The following is a 13,762-nucleotide window of genomic DNA, read 5'->3' on the forward strand; positions in this document are numbered from 1 at the left end:
CGCTGCTCCCCTCAGCAGTGTACTTCGTAGATCTGCCTGTTCTGCTCCCCACTCTGTCTCTGGTGAAGCCTCTTGCCGCCCCTGCTCCTCTGGCCTGCACCCCAGTTCTGTATGCATAAATAAATAAACCTTTAAAAAAAAAGTTAATCTTTGACAAAGGAACTGTAACCATACAAGAGAATAAGGAAAGTCCCTTTAACATCTACACACAAAAATTAATTCAAAATAAAGACGTAGCTATAAGACCTGAAACTATAAAATACTTTAAAGAAAACAAAGGTAATGCATTACTGGACACCAAGCACAGAGATTTATTTGGGGATACAACCCAATACAAGATGGATATAATAAGCAAGTGGAACTACACCAAAATAAAATGTTTCTGTATCTCGAAATCATCGCAAAAAGAAAAAGGCAACAAACACCCTAGAAGATATTTGCCTCACACATGTGATAAGGAGTTAATTTCCAAAATATGCAGTTAATATACCTATCACTCAACAACAACAAAACCAAACACACACAAAAAAAATGGGTAGAAACCTAAATATTGCAGACACTTCTCCAAGAAAGACATTCAGATGGCTACTCCAACACATGAAAAAAAAAAAAGTTCAACATCCCTGTGAAAACGACCAGGATACTCAGATTTGGTAATTTGTCTCCCAATTTTTGTTCATCTCTAAATAATTTTACAATTTCTCCAATGATTTCTTCATTGACCCAGGAATTGTTCCAAAAGACTTAGTTCAGTCCTTACATATTTTAGTTTAGTTTGGAGTTCTTTTTGTAGTTAACTTCTAGCTTTATACCATTGTGATCAGAGATGTTTGATTTAAATCCTACCTCAATATGTTTTTTAAAAAATGTTTTTGTACTAGATATAGTCTTTATAATATTCTGGGTGCACTTGAGAAGATTATATATTCATTCCATTGGGAAGTCTGTTAAGTTCATCTGACTCAATATTCACTTAAGGCCTTCATTTCTTACTGTTTGGGTGATTTATTCCTTTGTGGTTTGTGGACAATCATTATGCTTTTGTCAATGTGTTGCTTTGAGTCTGTGAATAGTTGTTTCATATATTTAGGTGACTCTATATTAGTTGCATAAATATTAATGACAATATGCTACTCATCTTTGTCCCTGACTACTTTTTTTTTCTTTACTGAAAGTCTACTTTATCAAATATGAAAATATCAGTTCCTGATTTTCTCTCTGCATTATTGGTCTGAAATACCTTGGAGTGTAGCCTTTCACTTCAAGTTTGTCTGTTTTTAAGTCATAAATGAGTTTCTTGTAAGCAAAGTATAGATAAATGCCTGACACTTCTTGTTAGCCATTTTCTCATTCTGTGCCTTCTTACTGGTGAGTTTAGACTGTTCTTGTTTAGGGTAATTATTGTGCCATTACTTTGTTTTTTATTATTTTATCTTCCTTTCATTTCTTTCCTCATTTGTTTCTATCTTTTTCATTTGAAATGTTTCCCCTGTGATTCTCCAAGTTTCTTCATTTCTTCTTTGTATCTCTATTCTAGATTTTTTGCTTTGTGGTTACCCTGATAGTTCTCCAACTTTCTGTATCTAAAACAAGCCCTTGATAAGCTGATATCAACTTGCCATCACCTAACTATAGTAAGACCTAACTGGACCCAGCTGGTCCTTTTCTCTCCCTTTCAGTGTTTTGTTGTAACCTCATGTTATTTTTGTCTCTACTTTGATTCTGTGTTCCTTTCTAGTGTCGCTATACTATGGTCTTATGTTTTATATTTTCTTTTATTATAGAAAACTCCTTTCAACATTTCTTTTGGGGCAGGTTTTATGACAGTCAATTCCATTACCTTTTCATCTGTCTGGGAAACCTTTGAATTCATTTTCATAATTTAATGGTAATTTTCCTGGTAGATTCTTCATGGCTGGTTTTTGTCTTTTAGGGCTGTGAACACTCCATTCCACTCTTTTCTCACCCAGAGGATACTACTGAGATATCTAACAGCTTCATTGAATATCTCTGATGTTATATTCTAACCTTTTTTCCTTTTTGGTAGAGCCTTGAATATGTTTTTTCTTTATCTTTGACTTTTAATAATTTAGCAATGATATGTCTTGATGAAGTTCATTTTGCATTTAGAAATTTGGGTACTCCTACTTTCTGGATATCCTTGTTTTTTCCTTACTTTTGGTTCAGGAAGTCTTAAGTTATTAATTCTCTTTATAGGTAGGATCTCTGTAGCCTTCTCTCTTTTTTCCTCTTCTGGAGGAACCATTATCCTTCTTTTCTTCTTTTAATTGAATCTGATGTTTTTCATAGTTTCTTCATTTTTTTCCTAAATCTTGTTTATTTTTCTTCTTATATTTGTGTTGTTTGTACATTTTGTGTTTTCTGTTTCTCAAATCTTTCTTCTATCAGCTTAACTCTATTTGAAGCTATTTCCATATTCATCATTTCAGTCAGTGTTTCTTTTTGTAAAGTACTCTCACCCTCTTTAGTAACAAATTCTTTTTGTTCCTGGATTGCCTTTCTAAGGTCATGTACCTATTTTTCTGCATTGGATTTCTCTTCCATTACCTTATCTAGAATTTTTGAACTGTAATTTTAAAACTATTGTCTATTAGGTGTTCTTTTATAGGTCTCTGGATTTCTGTTCTCTTTCTGCTTTTCCATTTTTGTTTAGGACTCAGATATTCCCTGATTCCTAGGTGTCTGTGTTACCTTATTTAGTTAGTGTTAGAGGTCTTGGGGGGCTGGTTTAATCTAATTTTTTCTTTGCTTACCTTGGTGGCAGGTGGTGGAGAATGGACAATGTGTGTCTCAAATACTTGGTCTCAATGAAGAGTGAAGGAAATTTCCATCTAGTAGATCACCTCTGTCTCTTCTTTCTTTCCAAAGCAATCTCCTATCATTGTTTCATAGATCATAGATTCTCACCTTATCTGTTTGGTGCTCTTCTCTGCAGTGTGGAGCCCGTCCCACTAAACTTGACTCATCTGGCAGTGGGCACCATGTGTGGTCTGCAGACACTCACAGCCAGACATAGGCCTTCTTGCACTGTCAGGCAAGGGGTAGCAGGCATGGGCTATGTGCTCCGGGTTTCCAGGTAATAGTTGCTACCTACTGATAGACCTGGACTTCTGGGTGCCAGGAATCTCTCACTTGGATCTTTCTTCAGGGAATAAGGACAGGTTTCTCCCACTCTGCCCTTAGTCAGACTTTCCACTATTGAGCCATATGTTGCTGCCACCAAGGTTCCTTTTGACATATCTTTCTGCTGGAAGGGAAGGGAACCTCCCTTGCTCACACCAGTCAACCAGACTCCCAGGTACTGAAACCAAGGTTCTGCATGTGCACATGTGTCTCTCTGGAAAGTCCCTCTAATTAGATTCACTATACCAAAGGAGGACAGTTGGTGGCTCCAGGGAAAAACCTACATGGGATAGTCCCTTCTGTCACTGACCCTCTAAATTTTCCTTTGATCACATTTTATTCTGTTTTCCTTAGTTGCGGCTAGGGGAAAGATAATCCAGGTCTCTCTGTTTTGTCATGTTGTGCTTAAAAATTAATCTTTTCCCTTAATCTCCAGTAAATTTCTTCTGTTTATTTAGTAGAATTTTAATTTAATTTAATTTAATTTAAGTATTTAATTTAAGTAGAACTTAAGTCAGAGAGTCAATCAGAAATATCCTGGATCAGCCTACATCTCTTAACAATAAGAACTTGAAACAATATACTTTCCTATAACTGTATATATCTCTCCATTCCCAAAAGGAGGAAATTCATTGTATATTTGTAACCTAGCTTTTACTTTCTGCATTTTATTGAATCCAGTAAATTATGATAGATGGATAGCCAACATAGTCATTTCAGCTCAAATCAAAGTTTTCAACTTTAGGTTAATAATTAAGACTTTCTATATCATACCTAATGCTAGGCTGAGATGAAGAGCTTTGCAACTGAATTCTGGTCTCAATGACTTTAAACAAGTTCATAACACTTTGAATGTTACAAGAGCATTGGGCCTAGAGTGTGTAAATGCTCTCTGTGCCCTACCTCTGCTAGAGCAGGCACTAAGTAGTAAAGAAGGCAAGAGAATGTAGGACAAGTCCTACTGGCTTGGCAAGGGTCCACCTAATTCCTTATGACGTGTCTAGTGCAGGTGACACCTTCTTGAAGGTGTGGATAGGTAGTTAATTTCATGGAGAGTAGGAGGTGTGGGTTTGGCTTTTTTTTTTTTTAACAGTGGAACATTATCTGAATGATATTCATTCTCTCGTGAGTCTGGACTTCATGCAACAAACAGCAAGTGGATGTTATTTTAAAATAATCAAAAGCCACTGAAAGATACTTGTCTGGATTCTCGTTTGGGAGGAAGCATTGGCTGAGAACTGCTCCTTGGTCAAGGATTAACCCAAGAGAAAAATCCAAGAGGAAAAGAAGACCTGTGGGTTTCTTACCCCAGCCCCTAAGAAAGCTATGCCGTGAAAAGGTTTCTAACCCTTTGACTCACAGGCATTTAGACGGGGGTAGAGGTATACTAATTCTTCTTTTGACGGGTGAAGGAAGAGAGGAATTTTCTGGTGCGTGGTGTTTGAAGGATGGCTTCCCAGTTTCATCAGCTTCGGGTCCTGGTCTGGAAAAATTGGTTAGGTGTCAAAAGACAGCCGGTGAGTAAAAGAGGTTGGGAGGTCCGGATAGGGGAGGGGGGTTGTGCTCCAAGTAACCCTAAAATGTGATGTTAAGCGCAGATATAAAAAAAAAAGGAAGCATTTAAAGTGTTTTCTAAAGCATAAAATAAACATTTAAAAATCATCCTTCCATCTGTCTTATAATGGGGCGAGTTGAAACACGCTCCCAAAGCCGCCTTTTGATTTCAGTAAATTAAAAGAGTAAACCAGGACATGCCCCGGGCAAATAAAAGGATGCACTTTGTTAGTGGTTGAATTGAAAGTAGTGTTGAATACTAGGTTTGGGGTCAAAATGCCTTAATAAATTTTTGAATAATTATAGTTAAAAGTGTGATGAAGAAAATGATCCGATGAAAGGTACAATACATGAGGGAAACCAAATGAGCTGAAAACTTGGCTGAATGCAAGCCAGAGGAAGGGACTAATTTGAAGGCTATTGGTACAGCTAAGCTTCTAGAAATTGCTGGTATCTAAGAGCCATTTGCTAGAAATTCCACACAGGAGTCAATATATATGTATTGCTTCAAGAGTATATTGGATCACTTTGCTTTACTGCCGTAGTCTCTTAATCTGTTCATTGCAACAACATCTTTTAGTGCTCTTCCGTTCATGTTTACCTTTTAAATTATATAGCTAGCTATTAGATCCTCAGCAGATAGGGTCCAGGGAGACTGGGAAACAAATTGGCTTCTGTAAATTTTCACATATTCAAAAGAACATTTGAAAACCAGGGAAATATAAAATGAGAGTCATTAGAGTGGTAATTCCCAGCATTTGATGAATAACATAAATACTATGCAAATAATATGCATGATAGAAACCAAGGTTTTATCTCTATGCCTATCTCACCATAGGTTTGCTTGCAGCACCTGACATCTTACTTAAGAGAGAAGTTAATGTTCACTTACCTTTCTGAATTTAGTTAGTGAAATTTTAAATCATTAGGTGTTATGTGAATACATGGATGTGGAGTTTGCATATAAAACTTAAAATCATTAATATTTTTATTTTCCCAGTTTTTACTGGAAACAACACCTAAAGAAAAAGCTTGCCATAATTATGCCAAGGAAGGTTCTATGTCAGTAGTAAAAGAGTTAGGGTGATGAATATGGTCAGAAGACGAGATGATTTCTTGGTTCTGGTGCACAGACTTGAGGAGCGAATCACAACTTCTTAGAGCACTGACTGTCCTAAGAAAGTGGGCATGGGGACTTCTGTGTTTATCACCCAGAGTAGTGAGAATTAAATATGCCACTGTGTTTCCAAGTGCTGTGTAAATGGTGAACTTGGCAAATAGTTTATAGAAGGATTTGAGGCAATATGTGTGTCATATTTTATTCAGAGTAATGATGAAAGGAAATCCAGAAGAGAGTGTATGAGAAAGGAATAAATTTGCATAAAGTTCTAAAGTGATGAAAATTCAAGTTAGAAATAAGAGCATAAAGAAACTGAAAACTTTTATCTATTGTTGCTAATTAACTGAAATTTGAGATAGTATACTTTCCTTACAGCTCCATTTCATTTAAAAAGCACCCCTCATGTGAATAAATTGTTTCATTAAGAAATTTTATCTTTAAAAAGTTTTATTATAAGCTCCTTCCTCATCTGTGAAGGAGCTGGGAACTGGCATATCAATTTTCTACGTTAGAATTTTTCTCCAATTTTACTCAAATTCTGCTGGACATGGCATATTGAGAGAAGATGGAAGTCAAACTTACAAAAATATTTCACTTGTGCAACTTTATATGAACCCAAACACCTGAAGTGTTCCTGGTAATTATACTCTTGCCTAGGGAAAGAGAATATGTGAACTAATAGTTCGTGCATGGAACATTAAATGTTTCCAATCTTAAGAGCATCCTGAACAAGTGGGACTCTAGACAGAAAAAATTTAGTTGCAGGAAGGGAGACCAGAAAAAGGTGGGAAGTTCAGAAAACCCACCGAATCCACTGACTGGTGAAAGGGGCACAAGAGACCTTTAGAAGATGGTAACTCCAAACAGAAAAGAAAAATAACTTCTAAATGTTATCAAAGACAGACTTCTTTTTTTTTTTTCCTTCAATTATTTATCCAGGATTATCCACCTCTTGAAACTAGGTGAAAGTCTTGAGAGGATAGGTGAAAGATTCCTATGTGCTAGTGTTATCTTAAATGGAAGAATAAGAGATCAAGAGGTTGGAATGTTAGGATTAATATTCATCTAAAATGAGATAAAATGAAAAATCTCATGAAAAGGTAAACTATAGAAAATTTAGAAGATATGTGAAAAGAAGGTGCATATAAATTTAAGGGGGAAACATTGTCTTTCTGTAGGAAAATGGACTCTGTCAGCCTCAAACTATTATTTAAAATGCAATCACTTTTATCCTGAAGATGTCAATAAAGTACATTTCGTATCCAGTGTGTGACACTGGAAATGCATAAAGAACCATGACATACTTCTTTCAGTTATATTTTCAAGAGAATCTATCCACAGTGATATGGTAGGGGCAGTTGTCTAAAGCGGAAGAAGTTAGGAATCTACTAATGGAGAAATGAGTGATAGACAAGGAAAAAGCAAGGATACAATACAAATATTAGAGTGGGATTACTAAGGAAATATATTATTAAAAAATACTAGGCTAGAAAGTGGGAAAATTATAAACAGTGATGTAGAATGACAATGGGATAAGCTGTTGAACTTGGCTGTGGAAAAGGGAAGGAAGTATCTTTAATTTGTTGAGGTCTTCCTTCAAAATTGTTCTTGGAGTAAATCTCTTTTTTTTTTTTTGTAAACTCAAATATTAGAGTTCTTAAATATCTGGGGCTATATAACTGCCTTAATAGTACAAAGTCCAGGAGAATTCAAGGTAGTTTTCAAGGTCACACAGTGAAATTAAGAACTCAAAGTCAGATTTTCCAACCATACATCTTCTCTTTCATTACCTCCTAGTACTTCCCTCTTGCTGGGTAACTGAGTTGCCTTTTGCAGTCTCTGATCCCTGCTTAGAATTCATCCCACCAATGAATAGATCAGATTTGCTAAGGTGCTTTAGATGCTGCTATTTTTTTTTTTAAATAGTAGTAGTACAGTCAATTCTCAATTATTGCAAAAAAAAAAAAAAAAGGAATACTAAATTCTAAAGGAGTGTGAACGATTCATTAAGCACCAGCAGAAATGTTAGGTAATAGGGAAAATCAATTAGATGCAGTGGGTGCCCTGCTGGGCTTATAATTTAACTCTAAAGATACGTTCCACCAAAGATAGTTTGGAACAAGGAGACTGACTTAATGAGATGCTTGTTAATGACAGGAAACAGGGTGTTGGAATAGCAGGGACCGCAGGCTGAAAAGGCTATCATCCAAGATAAGAGTTTATCTGTCATGAAGAAGATGGGTTCTAAATAGGGTTACCAAGGAGTGACTTCAAATCTACAGTAGCAGAATCTAACTCTACACTTGGAGCTTGAAGCAGGAAAATTAACTCCAGCTGTTTATTTTCTGTTGTAACTGTCTGGCTAGTGCTCACACTTTAGCTCAGTTGATAAATAGAACTGGTTTCCTTTATCACAGGCATTCCCACAATTTGATAAGCTTCTAGCATTTTTGGATCAAGTTGGACACATTTTCCCTATTCCCCATCTTGCTCATTTAATTTTTCATAGTAGCTAGAGAAAGTCTTAGTTTTTCAAGCTGGCTGGTCTATGCAGTAGACAAAATTTTAGATTAAAACAATTTAGGATTAAAATTTTATTCTAAATAGATTAAAATGAACCAGGTCCTGTATATTTCACTCAACTAACCTACATGATCAAATTTCTAGATTCCTTGACCTCCTCTGCATCTGCATCATTTACTCCCTTAATCTCTAATTGCTCAAAAAAAAAATTAGATCTGCCTGTTGATTATGGTGACTGGTACGTAACAGACATGCCCATGTTATTAATCAATAAGAAGTAAATGAGATGAAGAATTTCTAGAAATGGAAATAATAGAGAAATAAGTTGGCATAAAACTCAAGAAATTTACCAGTCTCCAAAATGTATTCGTAGTCCAGAAATATAGATTTCATAAAATTTCCTTAATCCTTCAAGATGATGTTTTATACACACACACACATATACAATGGAATACTAGTAAGCAATCAAAAAATAAACTCATTCCATTTGTAGCAACATGGATGAAGCTAGAAGGAATGATGTTCAGTGAAATAAGTCAGAAGGAAAAAGAAAAATATTGGATGGTTTCACTTATAGGAAGAATATAGGGAAACCAAATAAAGTTGCAGGAAAAAAATTACCATAAATTAAAAAAATTAATAGGTAACTATTAATCAGCAACACCCTGCAGAGGAGAGGGAGGGAGTGGGATTAAAGCAGGGGAGGGAATGTGTTCTTACACAAGGGACTATGGTGATGGTTCACAAGTGAATTGGTGGTAGGAATTTTGTGGGGACTACACCTGACAGGAGAAAGCATGCATTGTACAATAAAGAAGAATAATGGAAATATATATATATATATATATATATATATATATAAACTAAAGTAAAATATTAAATTTTTAAAATTCCTTCATCCCAGTTTTTCAATGAATAATTATGTGGATGGCAGTTAAATAGCAGAGAGCCCAATTAACTGAGAATTCTGCACCACTTTTGTTTCCTTGTTTTAGGGTTGGATCTAAGGTTTATTCCAGACTTAAATTACCAATCTCTAACTTCAAGTATGAACCTATGAATCTTCTTGTTACTATTATGCAACACTCATGCTTAACTTACAGGATAATGTAAAAAGATAAGAAGAGTAAGGATAAGGCAGTATTTTTTTTTTTTTGGAAGATTGGACAGCTGTTATTTTCAAGTTTGTAATAAAAAGATATAATTCTAGGTTACAGGAAGACCTTTAAATGACTTGAATTGCTCTTATAGGCTGAACTAATTAAAATATAATAATGTCATCAAAGAGAGCTAGTAATCTAGTCTCTAGTGGCTTGGCTACATAGCTTAATGGTTAACTGTGCAGGTGCTGACACCAGGCGCCCTGGGTTTAAATACCAGCGCTGCTATTTAGTAGCTTATACAATGAATGCTTATTTAGTCTCTTTAAGATTCTAATTTCCCATCTACAAGAGGAAATGAGGTAATTATATTAAATGAGAATGCATATTAAGTGTTTAACATCGTATCTTGCACATTATATTCAGTCAATAAATATCAGCTACTATCACTTGGAGAATTATACTGAATTATGATACTATTTGCAAGAGGACCACTTGGTAAGAAGACCACAAAAAAAAAAATTGATTCTGCAGATGACATGTTGTAATCATTTTTATCAGGGAATTGTTGAAAGAACTGACACTGGAAACCTAAGAGGAGACTGTTTCTCTTCAAATTTTTATGGAATTCTCATGCAGAAGAGAAGACCAACCCTAGATAAATGAATGTTAATGAGAGGAAGGAAGATTTCACCTTCATATGAGCAAACAGACAATATGAGTTGTCCAGTATTGAAAAGTCTGTACGATAACGGATTTATAATCCCTGGAATCAACCAGGTTGAGGCTGGACAAGCAGCAAAGATAACTTCCCTAATTTCCTATTTGCCAGTCATTCTGGATTTACTTTTTTCTTGGAATATTCCTCTTGCTTTTCTATCTTTGTGTCTTCACCCATATGTTCTAATAGAAAAAGCTCCTTTACTCCCACTCTGACTTTCCCTCCACCTCACAAACCCTTTTTTCTACCTGAGCCTATTTCACCTTTCAGGTTGAGACTCAATTTCCCATCATTTACCCTCTTTTCATATTCTTTACTTCCTCGTTTTGGTTGTAATTTTTTAATCCTTCCTTTTTTTCAAAAGACTGAAGACTATACAGAAGGAGAAAGATAAATATCAGATGGGCTCATTCAGATGTGGAATATAGAGAAACCAAACACAAGATCAAGAAAAAGGCAAAATGAGCAAGCTGCCCATAGATCTGCAGCATGCAGCAGAGGAAGGAGTGGGAGGAAGGTCAAAACAGGCACAGGAAGAACAAGGGAAGAACACAGGGAATACGGTGCTGGGTCATGGGTAGAACTGTCGCGGGAGAACTATGGAGACTATAATGATGTAAGAAAAAAATTTTTTAAAAATAGACTGAATACTTTTGATTTCCCCATCTTCAAGGTTTGGTACACCATAGTTACTCCTTAAATTTTTATTGTTTCAATGAATGAAACACCTTATATTTGATTACTATAGTCTATTTGAGTGCTAAGTTTCTTTAAGACTCTCCAAGACTAATTTAATATATATAGTATATATATATATATATATATACACACACACTATATCATCCTAACCATCTTACTTTTGTTTAGTTTCAGAATTAGGCAAAGGAATCAGAGATTTGCCATTTGGAAACTCTGCTGATATCCAGCAACATGGATCCCTAACAAAACTGACTTTTAAGCCACACTAGTACAAGGAGCACAGACTCATACCTATAGGACAAGACAGGCAGTGTGGCCATATGAAGTGGGCAAGCATAAGGCAGTAGGGAGTGGCCACATGTTTCATGACCAGCACGTGCTGCCCTATTTAAAGGCATTTAAGTAATAGTAGTTGCCCCAACTTTAAAATATGTAGTAACGTGTATTCACCTAAAATTCACCTGTGTTTTATTTTTCCTATTGATTAATCAAACTGATAAGAAAATAATGAAATGGACACAAATGAAATCAGGTGGACTGCCAGGAATTAAAATAAAGGTCCTAACAAACTAATGAAGTAGGAATTACCTTAAGTAATTGTAATTGTGTGTTTTGTCCACAGTTATTGTAAAAGTTAAATTTGATAGATTTTTCAAAGATTTGAAAAAGTAGTTCTTATCAAGTATAAAAAGCAATATTACTAGGTAATTCAGTTTAATTAATTGGTGCTACAGAAGAAAGTTTTAGATTGAATTTTCGTTTGACTCATTCAAGGAATTTCTTAAGATTTAAACTTGAAATTTTTAGTGATTTTAGAATGAAAGGTCATTGAGATGTGTGCTGTCCTCATCATTAATTTCTCAAACCTCACCACTTACATGCAGCAGGGAAGTTCCTAGATCGGAAACCTGTATGTTTTACCTGTATGTTTTTCCCTCTTTTCTTTACTCTTTGTCTCTTCTCTTTTTGATGTCTTTTAAAGTTGTCTTTGGATATTTAACAAGAAATGCAGAGGTCTTTTAAATCATTTCTCCATTTTTTTTTTAAGCAATTCAAAGCAAAGCAGTCGAGGTAAACCACAAATGACTTTTTTCCTAGCAGCATTTGAGAGTGAAGCCCCCCAACTCCTGCCATGCTCTAGGGTGAATGTTTACAAGCAAGGACATTCTCCTTCATAATCCAATACTGCCATGAAATGCTCCAATTTCATGCAAGTTTCACCAGTGCTCCCAACCAGGTCCTTGATTAGAAGCACAGTCTGCATCTTGTTTTATGTCTAGTCTCCTTTGGTTTGTAGTTCCTTAGTCTTTCCTTGACCTTCATGACCCTCACACATTTTATACATTTGAGGGTTGTGGTTTCGAAAAGAAGATACTGTTCCCTTACATTTATACTCAGGTTATTCATCTCTGGCAGGAGTGTCACAAAAGGAAGCCTGGGTACTTCCCAGTGTATCCTATTAGATGGTTCATGAGGTCATTGTGTCCCATATTATGGGAAATATTTTGAGACTGTACATATTAACCATTCTTTACTCAGTTTCCAATTTATGTGTTTATTGACAGCTAGGCTCATGGATTTTGGCTATTCAGTTAAATATAATCATTTTTATTATAATGCACAGCAATGTTTAATTTGACCAGTGGGTTGGCATCTGTGTCTTGTTGACCTTTTGCCATCATTCTCTGACAGTGTTTGAGTGATATGTCTGTCACCCTTTTATCTATTGATTTACCTACCTACTCCTTTTGTTACAGGGCAAGGTGAGGGGCACTCCAGAACCCCCAAACCTGCCTGCTGTAAATAGGTTCTGCCATTTATCTGTTTGTCATCAAGACAAAACATACTCTAGAGTGTAAGACCTTTAATGAAAAGAAACTTTAATACAGTTAGTGTGCAACAAAGGCACAGTGAGGAAAATATTTTCCAAATCAAGCAAAGTTACCTGTCCCTCCTCTTTGACAGGGACAGGTAACTGGGCCACTGGGCCCAAGAAGCCTATCACAAGTCTAAGTCACTTCCTAGTGTGGACTCATATAAAAGGGGCAAAGGGGCCCAGCACGTCTGGAAGGAAAAGAGCAAAATCAAAATCAAGATAAAAAGTCACCATTGTCAACCTACCTGCGGGTCTCTCACCCACATCAGTTTCTACCAGTCCAGGCTCAAGAAACAAAAGAAGCTTCTTCACATGTCTCTCTGTTCCACATGCCTCCTCAGGGTCTCTTTCTTGTTCTCTATACTTCTTCCTTCTTTCCTGGAGAAACAAAAGGGGAAGAAATGTTGCACCCCTTAAGGAATTATAAACTACTCAGTACGCATAGGTTCTTAGATATCAAAAATACAGAATGGGATGAAAATGAGATATAGAGGTAAATGTGAAATGATTAATGTATTAGCAAAAACGTGAAACTTATAAAAACTGCTTTTCCTAGTCTTCATATAGCTCCAATGTCTCGTTGTGTAAAATCAACATATTAGTCCTTTTTCCAAACAAACAAAAAAGTCATAGCTTTAGTTTACTATTTGGTTTAGCATTTGGATTCTTGACACTGTTTTTGCTTCTAGGTTGTTTATGATAATATTTCAAATGGTGTTGAGAGCAGTCCTGCTGCAATGAAAATTTTAATTTTGTTGGTTTCTTGTTTTTGTGATTAACTTGTCAACCTTAACGTTCCCGAGATCACAGAGTGGAGGACTTTGTATTTATTATCCTTCTAAACTGCAGTATGCAGAAATATTCTCCAAACCTCTCTGACCTAAAAGCCCAGGAGAAATCTTGTGATAATAGATTGCTATGGACTTCCTGTGATTTTTGCCTTTTACCCAGAGTCTACATTTTTGTCTGTATTTAAATCATGTCTAACATTAATTTGAAAATTTACCAAAACATCCTCATAAAGA

The 13,762-nt window shown here is 35.7% G+C and overlaps 1 protein-coding gene across 1 annotated transcript in view; it reads left to right on the plus strand.

Moving 5' to 3' along the window:
* Nucleotides 1-4,592: 4,592 nt before the first annotated feature.
* Nucleotides 4,593-13,762, plus strand: part of ABCA12 (ATP-binding cassette, sub-family A (ABC1), member 12) — a 162,348-nt gene continuing 153,178 nt past the window's right edge. Inside the window, exon 1 of the mRNA XM_004674322.1 lies at nt 4,593-4,661. Within this exon, the coding sequence (XP_004674379.1) occupies nt 4,593-4,661 (69 nt within the window). The remainder of the gene's footprint in view (nt 4,662-13,762) is intronic.

Source organism: Condylura cristata, unplaced genomic scaffold, assembly GCF_000260355.1.
Source record: "Condylura cristata isolate star-nosed mole 26May11 unplaced genomic scaffold, ConCri1.0 scaffold00002, whole genome shotgun sequence".
Lineage (NCBI taxonomy): Eukaryota > Metazoa > Chordata > Mammalia > Eulipotyphla > Talpidae > Condylura > Condylura cristata.